Here is a 20,284-nt window from a genome sequence, read left to right on the forward strand (position 1 = left end):
TCAGCCCCTCCTGTCCACCATCCAGGGTCAGACGTCCACTGTGGCTGTCCTAGGGTACCCTGGCCGGTCCTTTGGGAGATGGCCCTGGCCTTAGAGGCCCCAGTCAAGTGGGGCCATCCATGGGCAGTGGCCTCTCTTCTCACACCACAACTCTTACTCTACAAAGGGGAACTCGCTCCCTTGGTCAACCAGGGATGCAGGAAGGACAAGGGTGTGTCTGGGTGCCCCGGCCCAAACCCACAGGCAGAGTGCAGTAGACATTCTGTGCTGTTTCCCAATGAGGACAGAGTCTCCCTCTCCCCCCACCAGCCCCCACAGTGTCGCAGTTAAGAATGGGAACATTGTCCGAAATCGGCGAGGCCAGGATGGCCCTTTGTTTTATCTTTTTGATCCGAAGCCAGGATGCCGGTCTCCAGACCTGCCCAGCTGACTTGCACAGGGGCGGCCCTTCTGGGCCCCAGGGAACCCCACCCTGCACTGGGTCCCAGCTGGCTTCTTGGGAGGGAGGAGGGGTCTGTCCCTGGACTGTTATTCATTAACCAGCCGAGAGCCATTCAGGAAACTGGCGAGGGTGCCACGGTGAGCATGCTAGGGGTCAAGTGCAGGGAAGCCAGATCGCCCTCTCCCCAGCTACACCCACAAACGCACGCGCCTGGAGGCTGTGTGCTGGGGTGGCTGGGGTTCGGGTCTGCAGGAAAGCCCTCCTGAGAGCCGCCCTGGGGCACTGTGGGTCCTGGGGGCTCCAGCCAGACACCAGGTGACGGGCTTCAGGGGCCACTCTGCAGACTTGGGAGGGTTGGGCGTCTCACGGGGGTCTCGCTGCTTCCTCAGGTGCTGCAGGATGGGCAGCGCCCTCCCATCCTAGAAGGGCCACCGACTCGAGGCCACCGGACCACCGCCTGCCGATGGGCGTCTTACCAGACACGGTTAGATCTGGGTTCTGTTGTCTAATACTGTCTGGTAATGCCGTTCATCCATGGCCTGACCACCACCGGAGGAGAACCCCTGGAGGGACACCGGGTGGAGGGCGAGGCCCGTGCTCCCGGGGGCCCATAGCGCACCCCTCGTGTCTGTGCAGGGCCCTCCCCCGCCCCCATTACCCAGACTGGGGGGGAGCCCATCGCAGCCATAATGGATTATCTACATAATAAAGGGTGTGAGGTTCCTTGGCAGCTGGCTTCTGCTCACGCTTCTGTTCATCACAGGTGCATGGGTGGGTGGGGCTGTCAGGGCACTGAGGGCCTGCAAGCACGTGAGGCAGACCGCGTACTGTTGGCACTGCCATGGAGCCAGAAGAGAGCCCAGGGGTTGCATTAAACCGCCCCCCCGTACCCCACCTACAACCCTCTCCAGGGAAGTGACCTCATCCCTCACCCCCTACAGGCCTGTCCCAGGCGGGGAGGGGGGGCCCAAGGAGGACAGACCCCCAAACCTCCAACCCAGGGCATGGCGGGCAGTGCATCCAGAAACCTCCCTGGGCCACTGTCTCCCGACCCAGGCAGCACCAGGACCCTGCAGCCTAGAGCAAGAAGCATGGGAAGGGGGTGAGATGGGTGGGGGGGGGCGCAGGGCCCCACCACGTCCCCACAGGCCCATCTCCAGGGCTTAGGCAGTCAGTCAGGGAGCACCCTCCAGCTGCCAGACCATCACCAGGGGGGTTTGAGGGCAGGCCACCCTGAATCTTGGGCTGCCCTCAGGGCCCCACCCTGCAGCCCCCTCCCTGCTCCCCTCTCCTCTACCCCCATGCACATGTCCCCTGCCTAAAGCTATCCCCAAACCAAACTTTTTTTTTAAGATTTTATTTATTTATTTGACAGAGAGAGAGACAGCCGGCGAGAGAGGGAACACAAGCAGGGGGAGTGGGAGAGGGAGAAGCAGGCTCCCAGTAGGGAGCCCAATGTGGGACTCTATCCCAGGACTCCGGGATCACGCCCTGAGCCGAAGGCAGACACTTAACGACAGACCCACTCAGGCGCCCCCCCCAAACCAAACTTGTGATGCTGATCCATCCTCAGCCTCATGACTGCCCCCCAAAATCCCCTTCCTTCCCCTGAGAATTCCAAGTAGAGGCTAGGGTCTGCGTGTGGCCCAGTGCCCTTTATCCAGAGTCATGGAGGAGGGGGCCTCTGGGGGCTCTGGGGGAGTTCCTCCCCAGCTTCCCTCCTTCCGTTACCAAGTTTCTCCTGAGCACCTGTTGCAGACTCGCCCAGTTCTAGACACTGGGGAGGGGAGGGACGTCCCCGAGCAGGGGTAGCAGCTGGTCATGAGACTGGGCAGCAGGACACATCAGCCAGGAGGGCTGCTGGTGTTGGAGAAGCCAGAGCAGCCAAGAAGGCAGTGGTGGATGGGGGCCTAGGGGGTAAGGTGGCCCAGGAAGGCCTCTAGGAGCAGATGACCAAGTGGGGACCACGCAGACACCTGCAAGAGCCAAGCAGACGTAACAGAGGCCAGACTTGCAGACATGCAGCAGGACTTCCGGCTGTCCCAGTGCCCAGGCAGCCCAGCCCAGTCCCAGCAAAGGCACCAGCTCCACAAGCACTGCCGCAGGAGGGGAGCTGGGCCCTTCCCCCACAGCCCCCGGCCCTGGAGGGAGGGCTGCACCACCACCTCCTGCCCCCAGCACACCCCCAGCTTAGAGGCCCCAGCTGCCCACCTGCCCCATGGCAGGTTAATGATTGCCCTGCCTCGCTCCAGGCCGCAGATGCGCCCTGACGCACCCAGCCCCAGGCCATTACCATCGTGGGAAAGGCTGGGGCGGCACCCACACCATCCGGTTTGACGGGTTATGAGGCTTTTGGAGTTGGAGCTCTTGTGTCAGCCCAGGCGGGGGGCCGCCTCCCCAGAACCCATAGGGACCCAGAGCGGCGGGCTGCCCAGGAGCCTGGGAGCCTCCAAGGGTCTGGGCCCCCAGAATTAATATGGGGAAGGGAGCACAGGTTTCTGAGGCGCTCAGGCCAAGAAGAAGGCCAGGGCCCCCTCCCCCACACCCACTGCTGTCCCAGCGGGCCCAGGCTGGGAGGTCACTAACCCCAGTCACTCAGTCAAGGACTTGGCTGGAGGACCTCTCGGCCATCCAGGCGGACCCATGGCCACCTCAGGACAGACAGTCGGAGACCACAGTCTAGCAAAACTGACTCCTGAAGCCCCCAGCGCCGGCCCAGGCAGGTGAGGAGGCTGGGAGGGCATCAGCCTCTGTGTAGGGTCAGGGAGGCCTCCCCAGAGTGGGGTCACCTACAGGACACTCAGAAGGAAGCAGTGATTTAATGGGTGTGTTAGTCTCTTAGGGCCGCCATAACAAATGACCACAAACTGGGGGCTTGAAACAACAGGAATGTATTCTCTCACAGTCCAGGAGGTCAGAAGTCAGAAGTCACACTGGGGGTTGGGGGGCACTCCCTCCAGAGTCTCTAGGGGAGGGTCCTTCCTGCCTCTTCCGGCCTCCGGTGGCTCCAGGCGTCCCTGGGCTTGTGACCACACCACTCCAGCCTCTGCCCCCGTCTTCACGGGGCTTCTCCCGGGTCTCCTCTCTCTGCCTCCCTCTTGTGAGGACGCTGGTCGTTGGATTTAGGGCCCCCCAGATAATCCAGGAGGATCTCATCTCAAGGTCCTTTAATCACATCTGCAAATACCCTTTTTCCAAGTAAGGTCGCACCTGCAGGTTCTGGGGCTTCAGACATGGACTCATTTGGGGGCCGCCCTCCAGCCCTACAAGAAGGAAGTTAAGGTACCCTAAGCAGAGACACCCTTGAGACCCACAGGAGACTCAGGCAACAAGGCCTCGTGACTGGAAGGCAGACACCACATGAGAGGCTGGGTAAAGGGAGATGGAATAGAGCAGGTAACGCTTAGGGAACACAAAATCCATTATAGAGTCAGGTCCTGGGGTCCTGGCATGGGTGTCAGATCTTCAGAAGGGTCGTGGATGACCCAGCGGAGGTGCAAGGCCCAGGTGGGGGCTGTGCGCACGATGCCCCTGCTCCAGCCACAGCCCCAGCCCCCACCTCCCACCGAAGACCCCCTGCCCAGCTCCCCACGGACCCTGGCCTCCTGCCCCTCCCCGTCTACTTGCTTCCCTCTGGGCCACTGGGCTGCTGTTGCCCAGAGACGGTTGCCAGGCCACCACTGTTGTCTCCCCGGCAGAGGGCTCACACCACCTTGCTGGGCAGGTAAGAGGGACAGGAGGGCCACCAGCACCAGTCCTCGCTGGGCATGAGGGCTGCGGCTGCCGTCCTGTGCCCCCTTCCCGCCTGGACACCAGGAACCCTGTGGGTTCTGTCAGGACTCTGCCCAGGAGCAGAAGGGAGACGAAGGAGGGTCAGGAGAGGGGCATCTGGCTGAGATGAGCCCCCTCTGCAGAAGGCGCACACCCCCAGTGCCACAGCGTGAGGGTCATAGACCCCCAGGCCAGGCCAAGAGGGGCGCGCCTTCTGGGCGTGGCGGCCCCTCAGGACGAGCCCCTTTGCCCAGGACTAGGTCAGTCTCCCCGGACCCATCCCCCGAAGGGCATCCTCCCAGACAGCCCGCCCCCGGCCGGGAGCCCCCCAGCCCATCGAACACTGTCAGCACCTCCCTAGCACCCCAGGACGACAAGCGTGTTTTGGGAGAAAACGCGTGGCAGGACTCTGACGTCTCCTCCTTTTCTTGGACATTCTCTCCAGGTTCACCAGGGTCTTCCTTTCATCAGACCGGGGTGCTGTTTCCTGCTGGTCTTTTTACCTGACCAGGTAAAACGTTTATTTCAAAATTTACTCTAAAGTCGAGCTTTCCCCTGCCCCTGGCAGTGTCCCCGCGTCTGCAGCCCTTCTGCAATGTCTGGTGGCTGTCCCTTGCGGCCAGGGACTCCCCTCCCGGGACCCCAGTGATAAATGCGTCCCGTGAACATCTTTGAGCATAAAGCTTTGTTTCTGTATTTAGAATTACGTCCTTCAGAGAAACTCTGAAAAGTGCAAGCACTAGAGCAGAAGGCTTGCGGAGCCGAGAGGTCTGACACCCGCACGCCACAGTCCCGCCCATTACTCTCCCACCAGCTACCTACACACACGGCCATTCACCACCTGCATGCACACCCAGAGTCCTTTTCTTTGTTCGCTTGAATGACAAGAGACGGTAACTCGTGGCTTACTGAATTCTCTTTGTGAAAGTAATAAGTACAGGTTTCCCACTCTCGGTAAAGCACTCCCATGAACGGTTTCATAAGCTGAGACGGCATAAAGCACAGAGCCAATTGCCATCCATTTACATGGGCAAAAACCTTAGCATTCCCAGACCCAAAAATAACCTTTCTCGGGCCTTTCTGATCTCTTAGGGTACATCTTGCTAATGGATGCACAGCCTAAATCGAGATAATGCCCAGACGCTCAGAGACCCAGCTCAGCGCGCTGGGGCTGGGTGCTGGCTGCCCAGGGCGGCCCCCAGCAAGGAGCTGGGCAGCCCCGTCCGGCCGCTCACTGCCTGTGCGAGGGCTCGCTGCAAAACAGCTGAACGCCTCTTGCCCTCTCCGCCTCGTTCGTTAAAGCAGCCAGCCCCTCAGATTTCCTTCCGCGAGCAGAAGCGGGTGCTGGCGTGGGTCTGCCGTCACAGTGAGGCCGGGGTGGGGGGCATGCCCGTGCAGAGAGTCAGGAAAGCCCCCTCGGACCGCAGCTCTGGCTTGGTCCTGCCGCGGCGCGTCGCTATCCGTCAGCTTTGGACGGCGGGGGCCGGGGGCTGCTCTCTTGCACACCGCCCTCGGCACCCGCACGCAGTCTGCTCCCTCTGGAGCCCACCGTCGCCCTGCTCTGCACGTGCTTGTTTCCCGCCATCGCCCAGTCGCTCCCACACGCCAGCGCGCCCTCCTCGGCACTGTCACCGCGAGCCCACATTGACACGTGTCCCATGTACCAGAAGCCCCCTGTCCTCACAGCGCCCCCATCAGGCTGCTGTCACTGCCGGCCCACGTCACAGGCGAAGAGAGTGAGGTGCAGATGGCTTAGCTGGACCGCCCAGGAATTCCCCTGGGTGCTCTGGCCGCGCCCCCTCCGGGCCCTCTCCTCTCAGGCTGCTGCCAGTGCGGCGCCCGGTCCCCCGTGGATGCCGGCTTCACTCGGCTTCCTTCCCGCTCCCACCTTTGCGCTCTTCCTGCACCGTCTCCTCGAACTCCCAACCCTCCTGTCGCACTTGTTACTTCCACCAGCCCTTTCGTACTCCGTGTCCCTCTGTTCCGACCGCAGCCGACCCTCTTTCAGGAGTGGCCAGTCTCCTGTGCACAACCCAGCACCTTCCAGGGGCTGGCTTCCTTCAATTCCGTGTCATCCGTTTCTCCCCCTATTCCACGTCTGTGCACGTCCGTGCCTGCATCTCTGTGTGCGTGTGCAGCTCTCACTCACACGTGGGGGGTGACCTGGGGGCCACTCGCTCAAGAGTCCTGAGGGTTGGTCCTGAACACTTCTATCTTGGCTGGGGGTCCATACCCCCAGCAGGACTCCTGGGACTTGTTGCTGGGTTCTGGGAACCTTGTGGGAGGGGACCAGGGTCTTCCAGCCCATGCACCCACACGCATGCATTCTCCCTGTTTTCAGCAGGCTTGTGTCGCCCCAGCCATGCCAGGACGGGTCCAGCCCCCACACTCAGCCTCCCCCAAGGAACCCTCCCATTCTGGGTGGGCCAGGGCTTGGGGCAAGGGACGCTGGGTCGTCACACTCAGCCCACCCTTAGCCCAACACCAGCCGCCAGCCCAGCTCCCGTAATCATGGTGACAGCTATTCACAGTTTACCCCTCTTCTGTCCTAAGTGGGGACTAATGCATTTCTTAGGTGAACAGCTGGTTTGTTTGCAAAGTGACTGTCCTCTCTGGAGAATGAGCTGCTGTCACCTGGTTTGTCCTTTCTCTGCTCTGCCAACTCCACAGTGTGCTTCCTCTCCACTGCTTATCTTCTTTCAATCCTTCAGAAAGTCCTCACCTCCCGAGCAGCCCCGAAATCGGGAAGCACCCATCAAAGAATGGCTAAAACTCCCTGAAATGTTCCGAGTTGTCCCCTTTCACGGGAAAGGGTGCTCAAAAGGAGACATGGTCCTGGGGCAGGGCCCGGAGCAGCAGTGAGGATGCTGCCGGACACCTGACTGCTAAGCCCCACGTCACAGTGTCACCCTCAACTCCAGGGAGGCACCCGCTTGGGGCCAGGGTGCCCCTCCAGGCCCCCAGAGACCTGACAGCGGCCCTCCTTACAGCCGGCACCACCGAGGCCAAGCATGGCAATGCCAGACAGACGGTCCCCGCAGGGAAAGCCTCGCCTGGGATAAACAGGATGCACAGATGGCCCTGCCTCCACGGGGCACCAGGCCCCAAGGTCACCACAGACACAGGAGCCAGCCGCAAGCAGAAGCCCAAGTCCAGGATCCCAGGAGGCACCACTCCCTGGGACTAGGACCACGGGCTGCCCAAAGATCCCACAGAGGGGTGGGGGTGGTGTCTTCCCAGAGGAGCCCCCGCCCTCGCGTTCCCGTGCCTGCAGCCCGCAGCCGCAACCGCTTCACCCACCGTGGGAGACCACCCACTGGGACCCATGTCAGCGGGAAGAGAGGCCAGCGGTCCAGGATTGCAGGGGTCCGGCGGAGCCACACCCGGGTGCCAGGTGAATGCAGCCCTGGTACGGGCTCCACCCCCACCCCAGGCCAGTGCCTCCCTGGGGCAGGCGTCCCACCCCCAAGGAAGACATTCCCCTGGGCGGACCACACGGAGCCATTCCCTGAGAGTGGGGCCAGGAGAAGGCCATGCACTGGGCGTGGGGTTCAGGCCAGCTGAGCCGGGGTCTGAACAGGCATAGAGAGGGGACACAGCTGCACTCCACACTCTGGGCATGCCCCCCAGGTGGCCAGCCATAGTAGGCACTGCCCTGCCTGCCCCAGAACCCATCCCCTGTCCAGGACAGGCCTGGCTCCATCTCCCCTGCCTGAGTGGGTCACCCATGACATCATGATAGACATTGTGACCCCCACTCTCCTGGGCACATCCCTGCACCATGTCTCCCCCCTAGCTCCAGCCTCACACCCTAACCCTCCTCTGCACAGAGCCCCTGCCCTGTTGGTAAGCAGGGACCCTGCCCACTCTAAGTCTGGCCCTAAATGGTGATGACTCTCCCCTCTCGCCCAAGATAGGTTCAGGCCCGCTGGTCAGGACTTAGCCTAGGCTGAGTTGGGCCCAGATGGCTGGGGAGACTGCCCAGGGGCTGCTAGAAACCGGCAGGATGGCCAGACTCAGGATGGACACCTCTCCCAGCAGCCCCCTCAGACCGCACCCTGTTCACAGGCTGGGCCCAGGAGACATCAATGGGGAGCAGCCAAGAGGAACAGCTACTGCGCTCACCAAGCCAGCCGGGGCGAGACGCAGGTGGGCTTGGGGCCAGGCCGGGGGACAGGACAGCCTCCCGCCAGGCCAGAGCCTCGGACCCCCACCTGCCCGCAGGCCTCCTGGACGACACTGATGTTGCCCGGCCTCGGGCCACCATCCCGGAGAGGCCCCTGCTGGAGGGGGAGAGGCGGCCACACAGCGGCAGGCAGGGGCCCTGCTTCTACATTGGAGGAAGCAACGGGGCCTCCATGTGAGTGGGGGGCCCCCGGGGCCCAGCCCAGCCTCGGCCCTGCTGCCTGCGGCCCCCACGTCCCCTCCCCTGGCGTGCCCCCCCGCTCCCCGGTCCCCAAGGCCCCAGGGTCGCAGCGCTCCTGTGCCCCTGCAGAATCGGCTCCTACTGCAGGAGCAAGGGCTGGCGGCGCATCCGGGACAGCCGGCGCGAGGACTACACGCTGAAGTGGTGTGAGGTCAAGTGCAGAGACAACTACCACAGCTTCCGGGAAGGTAGCAGGGGAGGGGCCACGGGCTCTGGCCTGCAGCTGCGAGAGCCTCCCGGTCCAGGGCCAGGGGCAAAGCGGTGCCATCGCCCTCCGTGCTGGGAGGCGGAGGCCGCGGTGGGAGGCTGCGGGGGCCTGGGCAGCCTGGCCCCACGGCGCCACATGCCAGCCGGGACTCTGCCCATGCCAGGGGAGCAGCTGCTGTACCAGATTCCCAACAACAAGCTCCTCACCACCAAGATCGGGCTGCTCAGCGCCCTGAGGGAGCACTCCCGGGTTGTGAACAGGACCCACAGGACATCACGATGTGCCCAGGCCAAGTAAGCCTGCCCCCGCCCCGCCCGGGCACCCACCATCAACTCACCACACACCCACGTGCCCTTCAGAGCAGCAGGACGCCAGCCGCCACCCCATCCCACCCATCCCATGAACCCACCCGCTGCCCTCCTCTAGGCCCCATCCCACCCATCCAACGTGTCCATCGCTGGTCCTGACCACCCTCCTTGAATCCATCCACTCACCTACATCCACCCCCAAACACCCACCACCCACTCCATCCACCTACCCCCACGGACTACCCAGTGATCCATACACACACCCGCTGCCGTCCACCCACCCACACCCATTCCCAGGTCCTCCCACACCACTGTGCCTCCGCTCCCCTCCCCCCACCCACCACACAGCTGTGCCTTAGCCACTCAGCACATTCCTCCAACTACTGTCCACTCATCTGCCTCTCCATCCAGCCAGCTGTTCACCATCTGTCTCCCCCACCCCCACCAGGCAGGAAGCCCACCCAGTCACCTGGCCATCACCTTTACATCTACATGTCCAGCCATCCACCTCCACCCTACCGTTTCAACAACTCTGATCCACTCCCTTCAAGCATCTACCTCTCCACTGGACCACCTGCCCACCCACCCACTTCCATCCCAAATCCATTTATCCAATCACCCACCTATCCACACCCCCACCTAGTCACTTCTCCAAACACCCATCCATCCATTCTCCACACACTACTGGGTGGCCACTCAGGCCAGGCCCTTCCTCTGGGGCGCAGATCTAGAAAGGATGAGGCACCTGCCCTTGAGGAGCTCACGTGGACCAGCCCAGGACACCTCAGGCCACAGAGGTAGATGCGTCCAGCCCGGTTGGAGGAGCCATTGCACCCTAAATTGAAGGATGGCCTGGTGGTTGACAAAAAGGGGTTAAAGGACACCCCCAAGCCAGGGAAAGAGGTGTGAACTGGGCTGGGGTGTTCAGGGACCCATGCAGACCATTCACTGCATGCTGCACACTGTCCTGGCCTGGGGACACAGCTCTGGACTGTCCGCTCACAATGACTGAGCCAGTGTGGGTTGGAGTGCAGTGGTGAGGTGGGAGATGGGCCAGCGTGTGGGTGAGGCAGCCTGCAGCCTGCAGAGAAGCCAGGTGTGCAAGGACCCAGAAAAGAGTGCTCCTGGCAAGGGAACAGAAGTTGCAGAAGGAACGGCTGGGGTTAGGGGAGGCAACCAGCTTTCCAGTGGACACTGTCCTCCAGCTGCCCCCAGGTCAGTCCTCTGGTAAGGCTGGCTGGCCTAGCCTGCGGGGAGGGGACAGCCCTCCCTGTGTCCTCCCCACCTCCCTGCTCCCCCAGGGTCCTGAAAATGGAAGAATTTTTCCCGGAGACCTACCGTCTGGACATCAGGGACGAGAGAGAGGCTTTCTTCACTCTGTTTGATGGTGAGAGGCCACTGGACCCCAGGCCTGTTCTCGGCAGATGGGTTCGGAGATGGACCAAGGACTGGGCTCGATTAGGGCGGGGCCGAGCCCTGCGAGGTCGAGGTGGGGGCGTGGTCATGGAGGGGAAGGGTGGAGCCAGGTGGGAGATGGGTGGAGGGTCCCGGCTGGGCCTTGTGGAGGCGGAGCCTGGTAGGGGGCGGGACCATGGCCTGCAGGGCGGTCGGGGGTCTGGGCGTGGTCACTCCGGGGCGGGGCCAGAATGGGGCGGGGCCAGCCCGAAGCTCAGGCGGTGCTTCCTACAGAAAATCAGATGTGGATCTGCAAGCCCACTGCGTCCAACCAGGGCAAAGGCATATTTCTGCTCAGGAACCAGGAGGAAGTGGCCGCCCTGCAAGTCAAGACGCAGAGCATCGAGGACGACCCCATCCACCGCAAAATGCCGTTCAGGGCGCCTCAGGCGCGGGTCGTGCAGAGGTGTTGGGATGGGCACGGGGCGTCGTTCAGGGTGGGGCTGACCATCGGCCCCGCCGGTGCCTGGGAGAGCTGGTGGGGATCACAGGGCCCACACAGGAGTCTTCGGTCATGGAAAGCTGCGGTGACCTCACCTGGGCCCCTGTGTTGCCGTCAGAGGTGGGGGTGTCACGACTCGTCCAGGTTGCAGAGGAGATGCCCCACACCCTCACACCCCCACACAGAGGCTCCCGGACACGGGGTTGGGACAGGGAAGCCTTGGTCAGTTTGTTCCCCAGCCTGGGCCCTGCCCCTCTGTCCTGCAGGAAGGCCAGCCTCTCTCCCATCCCCATCCCCAGCCCAGCCAGCCCCAGCCTTCGGGCCTGGAGCCAGAGCCAACCACCCCTCCTTTGTTCCCTCTGCCTCTGGACAGAGTCCAGACCCTCAGCCTCACACGGGGAGGTGGAGCAGCAGCAAGCTGGCCTCCAAAGGGTCCCTTCAGACCTCCCCATCTGCCAGTATGACTTCTGCCACGGCTGCTGCCTGAGACCCCTCCCCTCCCTTTGGCCCTCTGGGTCTTTAGACCTACAGCTCCTTCCACCTGGGATGTCTCCACCCTTTAGGGCCCAGTGTCAGCCCTCCCTCCTCCAGGAAGTCCTCCCTGCCCACAGGGGCCCACTCTGCTCCCACCCTCAGGGGCCCTAGTGAAAACTGCACCTTGGGGGGAACCCCAGACACGTGCAGTGGGCTGAGATTTAGGGGCCAGGCCACCCTTCCCAATTCCCTGACCTGTTCAGTCTCAGAAATGTCCCTTCAGAAGAGAGGACCCACAGATCCCTGGGACAAGTGGTGCTCAGGACCTGGTGTGGGCCCATGTGGGGGCCAGGGGACACAGACTAGGCTGGCCATGTGCTCAGCCCCCATGTGTCCCCCAGGTACATCCAGAACCCACTTCTACTGGATGGGAAGAAGTTTGATGTGCGCTCCTACCTGCTCATTGCCTGCGCCATGCCATACATGGTCTTCTTTGGCCATGGCTATGCCCGCCTCACCCTCAGCCTTTATGACCCTCATTCCAGCGACCTCAGTGGCCACTTGACCAACCAGGTAAGGATACCCCACAGACGAGTGCCCTCTCTCCAACCTTGGGACGAGATCATTGCTGGAACACAGAGGAGAGTTCAGCTGTAGACTGAAGCTCAGACCCAGAAGTGGCCCAGGCCTGGAGGTGGCCCACTCTCTCTGATGGTGAGAGGCCACTGGACACCAGGCCCGCTCTGGGCAGATGGGTTCAGGGATGGACCAAGGAATGATTAGGGCGGGGCCGGGCCCTGCGAGGTCGAGGTGGGGGCGTGGTCATGGAGGGGAAGGTGGGGTCTTGTGGAGGCGGAGCCTGGCAGGGGGCAGGACCGTGACCTAGTGGTTGGGTAGGAAATGAGCTGGGAGGGGACTGCGTGAGGACCTCAGTGGAGAGACCCTGTGCACAAAGGTCTCTATGAAAGGGCCTTAATGAGAAGGGTCTATGTGGGGGCCTTCCATGATGGGACACTTGATGGTTGAGAGGGTCTCAGCAGGAAGGGTCACTGCAGGGCGTCCCAGGGCCTCTGAGTGTTCTGGAGCGGTGGTCTCCAGGTGCCGCACTGCCCTCCAGTTCATGCAGAAGAAGAACTCCCTGTACGCGCTGCTCAAGGAGGACTCGGTGTGGAGCATGGAGCGCCTCAACCGCCACATCAACGACACATTCGGGAAGACCAAAGGGCTGCCCAGAGACTGGGTCTTCACCACCTTCACGGTCCGTGTGCTCTTCCCTAACCCCGGCCTGTGGGGAGGGGGCTAAGGGTCAAGACCCCTTATGGTGGGGGGAGGCGCTGGGCACGAGGTTCCCAGACGTTCCTGGGGGTTGTATCTGCACTAAAGTGTGTGTCACGTGCGTGTGCGTGTGAGCTGTGAGATTGGCAGCTGGCCACTGGGAGGGGTCTCCAGTTACCCCCTCCCTCCCTCTCTCCCTCTTTTCCTCCCTCCCATCGTCTCTCCCCCTCCCTCTCCCCCACCCTCTCCCCCTCCCTCTCNTCAGGGGTTTTCAGTATAGTCAACGAGTTGCGCAATGAGCACCACCTGCTTCCTCAAACAGAAACAGCCACACCCATCATCAGTCACTCCCCATCACCTCCCCCCAGCTCCTGGTGACCACTCCTGTCCCTACGGATTGCCCTAGCCTATTCTGGACATTTCATACTAATGGAATCATGCCATATGTGGCCTTTCCTGCGTGTGTCCACACTTCCTTCCTGTGACTCAATAACATGTCATTGTAGGGATATACGATTTCTCCGGATAAACGTGTGTCACCTGATGGACACGGGTTGCTCCCACTTTTGTCTATTATGAGTAATGCTGCTGCGAATATTTATGTGCAAGTTTTTGCACGAACGTATTTTCAGCTCTCTTGGGTGTATAGCTAGGAATGCTATTGTGAGCTCACAGGGTAAGTTATGTTGACCTGGTTGAGGAACTGGGGCTGCAATATTCCACACTCCCACCAGCAATGTAGAAGGGTCCAGTTTCCCCATATTCTCACAAGCACTTGTTATTTTTCTTTCTTTCCTTTTCTTTTCTTTTTTTTTTAAGTCATCCAGAGGGTGTGAAGTGGTGTCTCATTGTGGTTTTGATTAACCTTTCCCTGATGACAAATAACGTTGAGCGTCTTCTCTCGTGCTTATTGGCCATTTGTAGGTCTGCTTAAGAGCTTTTTACATATTCTGGATACTAGACCCTTATCGTATATGTGATTTGCACATATTTTCCCCCGTTCTGTGAGTTGTCTTTTCACTTTTTAAAAATTTTTTAAATTATGTCAGTATCATTTCACTTTTTTGATAATGTCCTTTTTCTTGCACAAACGTTTTCGATTTTGAGGAGATCCAATTCATCTATTTTTTCTTCGTTATTCATGCCTTCAATGTCATATCTAAGAATCCATTACCAAATCCAAAGTCACAGAGATTTGTACCTGTGTTTTCTTCTAAGTTTTATCACTTTGGCTCTTACACAGAGGTCATTGCTGCATTTTGAGTTAATTTTTGTACGTGGTGGGTGGGATTCGACTTTATTCTTTCGTGTGTGGATGTCCAGCTTTCCCAGCACCACCTGTCAAAGAGACTGTTCTTGGCACACTGTTGACAATTAACTGATTAGATATGTCTGGGTTTCTCTAGAATGTCTATCAATTCTGATCCACTGATGCGTGTGCCAGTGCACACTGTTCTGAATGTGTTGTACCACACTGACTGATTTCCATGCATAGAACCGCTCCTGCCTTTCTGGCATACATCACACTCAGACGTGATCTATTAACCTTTAAATATGCTGCAGAATTTACTTGGCTAGTACTTTGGTGAGTATCTCTGTCCACACACATAAGCCGTCGGGTTTACGGACGGCACTCTCTCCCACGCTGCGGGTGTGTTTCTTTCTCTTCCACGTCTGGAAAGTCTGTGAAGAGTTCGTGTTAATTCTTTCAATGTTTGGAAGAGTTCAGCAGTGAAGCCACCTGATCCGGGGCTTTTCTTTGTGGGAAGGGTTTTTTATGACTAACCCAACTTTTACTCGTTATAGGCTATTCAGATTTTCTATTTCTTATTGGGTCAAGCTGTTAGTTTGTCCATTTCTTTCAAGTTATCTAATTTGATTGGATACAACTGTTCCTAATGTTCTATGAGTAATTATAATCCTTTTTATAATTATTTTCATCTCTGTGTAAGGTCTTTCTTGATTTCTTGAGTGTTCTCTCCATTTTCTTGGTTGATCTAGCTAAGAGTTTGTCCATTTTGTCAATCTTTTCAATGAACCAGCTTTTGGTTTCATTTATTTTCTCTGGTGTTTTTCTCTTCTCTATTGCATTCATAGCCATTATTTTTCTTCCTTCTGCTTGCTTTCGGCTTTCTCTTCTTTTTCTAGTTTATTAGGGTTAAAGGCTAGGTTATCGATTTAGAGATCTTTCCTCTTGTTTTTTATAGGTGTTTACAGCCATAAAGTTCCCCCTAAGCACTGATTTTACTGCATTGCCTAAGATTTTATGTGTTCTACTTTCATTTCATTTGTTGCTAAAGAGTGTGCTATTTAATTTCCATAGACTTGTGAATTTTCCAATTTTCCTTCTCTCGTTGATTTTTAATTTCATTCCATTGTGGTCAGAGAACATACTTTGTATGCTTTGAACCCTTTCATAATTATTGAAACTTGCTTTATGTCCTAACATTTTCTCTGTCTGGAGAAGGTTCCATGTGCACTTGAGAAGAATATATATTCTGCTATTGTGGATGTCTGTTAGGTCTCCCTGGTTATAGGGTTGTTTGAGTCTTCTATTTCCTTGCTGGTCTTTGGTCTAAATATTCTACCCAGCATTGAAAGTATGGTATTGAAGTCTCCAACCATTGTTACTGAATTGTCCATTTTGCCCTTCAGTTCTGTTTTTGCGTCATGTATGCTGAGGTTCTGTTGTTGGGTACACGTATGTTTACAATTATTACATCTTCTGGATCTATTATCATACAATGTCCTTTTCTTTCTCTAGTAACAATTTTGTCTTAAAATCTATTTTCTTGGGGCGCCTGGGTGGCACAGCGGTTGGGCGTCTGCCTTCGGCTCAGGGCGTGATCCCGGCGTTGTGGGATCGAGCCCCACATCGGGCTCCTCCGCTGTGAGCCTGCTTCTTCCTCTCCCACTCCCCCTGCTTTGTGTTCCCTCTCTCGCTGGCTGTCTCTGTCTCTGTTGAATAAATAAATAAAATCTTTAAAAAAAAAATAAAATAAAATAAAATCTATTTTCTTAATTTGTCTTAAAATTTACATCAGCTCTCTTTTGATACTGTTTACATGAAACACCTCTTTCCATCCTTTCATTGTCAACCTGTGTCTTTGAATCTCAAGTGAGTCTTTTATACATAGGATATCAAGGGTTGTGTTTTTTTATGCATTCTGCCAATCTCTGTTGTTTAACTGGAAAGTTTAATCCATTTACATTTGACATAATTACTGGACAGTAGGACTTACATCTTCTATTTTTCTATTTGTTTTCTACATGTCATATCTTTTCACTTCTCAACTCCTCCATACCTGCCTCCTTTTGTATTAAATACATATTTCCTAGTGTACCATATCTAGTGTCATTTTTTTATTATATATTTTTTTAACTATTTTCTTTGCTGTTGCCCTGAGGATTACCATTAACCTCTTAATTTATAACAATTCAGTTTGGATTAATATCAAGTTAAATTCAGTAGTATTTAAAAAACCCCACAAAAACCCTTGTTCCTATATAGTTCTTTCCCTCCCTTTATGCTGTTATTGTCACAAATTATGGCTCTATACATTGTGTGCCCATCAACATAAATTTATAATTTTGTTTTATTTAGTTGTTTTTTAAAGAAAAAAGAAATTGCCAAAAATTCATTTATATGACTTTTAAATTCAACAGTTACCAAAAAAATTCATTTATATGGCTTTTAAATTTAACTAGTGGTTACCTTTGTGAGGGCTCTTTATTTCTTCACATGAATTCAACGCCTCGTCTAGCGTCTTTTCATTTCAGCCTGAAGGACCCTAGGGCAGTTCTATTAGTGATAACCTGTGGTTTTTAAAATCTGGGAATTTTTTTTAAAGATTTTATTTATTTATTTGACAGAGAGAGAGACAGATGCGAGAGAGGGAACACAAGCAGGGGGAGTGGGAGACGAAGAAGCAGGCTCACAGCAGAGGAGCCTGATGTGGGGCTCGATCCTGTAACGCCGGGATCACGCCCTGAGCCGAAGGCAGACGCTTAACCGCTGTGCCACCCAGGCGCCCCTAAAATCTGGGAATGTTTTGATTTCTCCTTCATTTCTGAAGAACAGTTTTGCCAGATACAGAATTCTTGGTTAACAGTTTTTCCTTTCATCATTTGAATATGACACCCCACTGTCTTCTGGAATCCATGGTTTCTGGTGAGAAGTTTGCTATGAATCCTATCAAGGACCCCTTATGACTCATCACTTCTCTCTTGATTTCAACATTCTCTTTCTTTTGAAAGGTTGCTTATGGTATGGTGAATCTCTTTGAGTTTATCCTAATTGGAAGCTCACTGACCTTCTTGGGTGTGTAGACTTCGTTTTTTGTGGGTTTTTTTTTTTTTAATCAAATTGGGGAAGTTTTCTACTATTATTTCTTCAACTATTCTTCCTGCCTCTCACTCCCTTCTCCTTCTAGGACTCCCATTATGTATGTTAGTCTGCTTGATGGTGTGTCACAAGTCTCTGTAGCTTTGTTTATTTTTCGTCATTCCCTTTTTTCTGTTCCTCAGAATGGATTATCTCAATTGACCTATCTTCAAACAACCGTTAAGCTCCTCTGGAGAATTTCATTTTTCATTTACTATACTTTTCAAATCCAGAACTTCTATGTGGTTCACTTTTATAATAACTGCCTCTTCACTGATATTCCCTATTTGGTAATATATCATTCTCGTATTTTCCTTTAGTTCTTTTCAAGTGAGGTCTTCTGAGGGGCCAGGAGAGAGATCACAACAAATAGCTACAATTCTTTACAGGTCAAGTCTGTACTGCTATCTCCAGTTCTAAGAATGTAGACTTTTTCCAAGCCTAGCACTGAGCTGGGAAGTAGGAATAAAACTAGGGCAAGTTAAAATGCTACAAAGCTTGTTATTCTTACCAAGATTCAAGATTTTTCTTTCATAAGCACTCCTCAAGTTGCTGCAAGCCTTTGGTTAGCTTCCAGAGTTCTGAAAAAGTTGATTCTGGTTATTTTTTGCCAGGCTTGTGTGTGTGTGTGTGTGTGTGTGTGTGTGTGTGTGTCTTTTCTGGAGTGACTTATTTTCAGATGTCCTTCCTTTGCCATTTTGCTGAATCCTTGAACCCACTCCAGTGAGGCTTCTGCTCCCTGGTGTGCCATTGAGACACTCACCAGTGACCTCCATATTGCCAGACCCAGGGGTCATTTCCCAGTCCTCTTTTTCCATGATCTGTCAGCCAGTTTGGACCAGCTGTTCATTCTCTGGTGTGCTTTCCCTGTGGCTTCTAGGACCTTGCCCACTCCTTCTTGGCCCCCTGTTCTGGCCCCCCATGTCTCAACTACTGCTCTCTGGAGGCCCAGGGCTCTGCTCTTTATCTGCACCCATTGGTAATGAAAGTCTCTTAGCTCCACAGTTAAACATCTGGCCCTGACCTCTCTCCTGAACTTGATCCTTATATCCCAGGGTCTATCAACACCCCATCTGCAAGCTCTTAAACATCTCAGGCTCCATGGTTCTCCTCCTCTTCTCAGTTGATGGGGGCTTCATCCTTCCAGAGCCTCAGACCAAACACTTAGGGATAACTCTTCCCACAGCTCATAACCCGTTCATAAACCAATCAGGTTAGCTCTACGTCAAAATAGATTCAGGATCCAGGCCACTACCTCTGTCTGCCCAAGCCACCTGGATTACTGCACCAACGTCCTCTTAGCCCCTCCGTTTCTCTCAGCATAGCAGCCAGTCGACCCTATTAGGGCATGAATTAGTTATACCCTGCCTGTACTCCACCTTCCAACAGCTCTGATATCAGCACGAAAGGCAAGGTGCTTCCCATGCCCCCATGACATGACTGGCACCACTCCGGACTCATTCCCTGCTGCCCCTCCAGCTTGCTCCAGCCACAGCAGCCTCACTCTGTTCCCCCAACACTGTGGGCATGCTCGCTCTTACGGCTGTTGCTCTTCCCCCAAATTCCCCATGCCCTATCCCACAGAACTTCCTTCCATTCAGTCTCCAGTCTGCTCACTATTTCCTCAGTGAGGCCCAACACCCCCTACCCCTTTTTGCAACAACCACCCTAGAACACCCCAAATCCTAAACCTGCTTCATTCTCTTCATCAGCACTTACTGCTTGATACACTACACAAAATATACAGTGATTAATGTGCCACATTTGTTTCCTATCTCTCCTGCTGTGAGTGAGCTGCTCAAAGTTCTCTTCACTCTTGTGCCCCAGTAGCTGCCATGAAAGGAGCTCCACATGTTTGCTGAGGGAATGAAACGAGAGCGAATGAGTTTCTAGCTGTGAGCCTGTGACTCGGTGTGAAAGTGTGAGCAGGTGTAGCTATGCAGGTGAGGACACAGCTGGGCGTGCAGGTGAGGGTGTGGCTGTGGCTGCTCAGGCCTGGGAGTTGTAATCAGGGGGTGACATCCAGTCACCCCCTCCCTGCCCCACCCACAGAAGCGGATGCAGCAGATCATGGCCCACTGCTTCCAGGCTGTCAAGTCCAAGCTGCACTGCAAGCTGGGCTACTTTGACCTCATTGGCTGTGACTTCTTGATTGATGAGAACTTCAAGGTACTGTGGAGGTTTCCTGGGGCCAGTGGGGTTTGGTAGGTAGGTGCAAGGAGGCAGGGGCCATCTCTGCATATCCTGACCCCTCAGGCAAGCCCATGGGGTGGAGTCTACAGTCAGACTACCCCACCCCCTGCGAAGCTCCTGCAGCTGGAGCAGTGCCCCCCAAGGCCAGACCCTCAGTGTCTTAGCCTCTTGGGCAAATAGGAGGATGGGGCCCCAGAAAAGGAGTGACTGCCCAGGATCACTCAGCTTAATGGGGACAAGGGCGTCAGCCTCCTGTTGGCCAAGAGATGTGTGGGGACCATGCTAACGAGTGTTGGGCCCAGGTGTGGCTGCTGGAGATGAACTCCAACCCTGCCCTGCACACCAACTGTGAAGTCCTGAAGGAGGTGATTCCAGGCGTGGTCATGGAAACCCTGGGTGAGGCCCTTGTGCAGCCCCCAAAACCCTCAAACAGGCCCCTCACTGCTTGCCCAGGCTTGGATGTGCCATCCCACCCTCTCCCCGAAGTCAGACATCCACAAACTCAGTTCTCCAACATCCGGAAGGCCTACGTGGAAACCCCACCCTCTGCTCAGGCCCCGCAGAGGAAAGGCGTCCCAGCAACCTCCCCAGAACTTGGTGCCGGCCACGCCTCCCCACCTGGGTCCCGCCCCTCAGCACTCCCTCACCTCCTCCTCTGTCCTCAGAACCTCCACGCCAGCCCGCAACCATGATGCTGGGGAGTCTGAGTCGCTGCCCCTCCCATGTCCCCCCACCTAATGCCCCCACTCACCCCCTCCCGCGCCTCCCCCAGACCTGGCGATCGAGACCTTTCAGAAGAGCTTGCGCAACCAGAAGATGCTCCCTCTGCTGTCTTTTTTTTTTTTTTTTTTTTTTTTTTTTTTTTTTTTTTTTTTTTTTTTTTTTTTTTTTTTTTTTTTTTTTTTT

General features: G+C 55.8%; 1 protein-coding gene across 1 annotated transcript in view; it reads left to right on the forward strand.

Annotated features, from left to right (window-relative positions):
* The first annotated feature begins 2,930 nt into the window (after window positions 1–2,930).
* The window catches only part of TTLL10 (tubulin tyrosine ligase like 10), a 17,945-nt gene continuing 591 nt past the window's right edge, over window positions 2,931–20,284 (forward strand). The window contains exons 1-14 of the mRNA XM_019792646.2: window positions 2,931–3,165; window positions 4,659–4,724; window positions 7,204–7,607; window positions 8,282–8,573; window positions 8,709–8,827; window positions 9,011–9,140; window positions 9,881–9,952; window positions 10,457–10,542; window positions 10,845–11,016; window positions 11,928–12,099; window positions 12,644–12,784; window positions 19,238–19,354; window positions 19,681–19,774; window positions 20,151–20,208. Of these exons, the coding sequence (XP_019648205.1) occupies window positions 3,086–3,165; window positions 4,659–4,724; window positions 7,204–7,607; window positions 8,282–8,573; window positions 8,709–8,827; window positions 9,011–9,140; window positions 9,881–9,952; window positions 10,457–10,542; window positions 10,845–11,016; window positions 11,928–12,099; window positions 12,644–12,784; window positions 19,238–19,354; window positions 19,681–19,774; window positions 20,151–20,208 (2,003 nt within the window). The 5' untranslated portion in view covers window positions 2,931–3,085. The remainder of the gene's footprint in view (window positions 3,166–4,658; window positions 4,725–7,203; window positions 7,608–8,281; window positions 8,574–8,708; window positions 8,828–9,010; window positions 9,141–9,880; window positions 9,953–10,456; window positions 10,543–10,844; window positions 11,017–11,927; window positions 12,100–12,643; window positions 12,785–19,237; window positions 19,355–19,680; window positions 19,775–20,150; window positions 20,209–20,284) is intronic.

This window comes from Ailuropoda melanoleuca, chromosome 11 (assembly GCF_002007445.2).
Source record: "Ailuropoda melanoleuca isolate Jingjing chromosome 11, ASM200744v2, whole genome shotgun sequence".
In the NCBI taxonomy this organism is placed as follows: domain Eukaryota; kingdom Metazoa; phylum Chordata; class Mammalia; order Carnivora; family Ursidae; genus Ailuropoda; species Ailuropoda melanoleuca.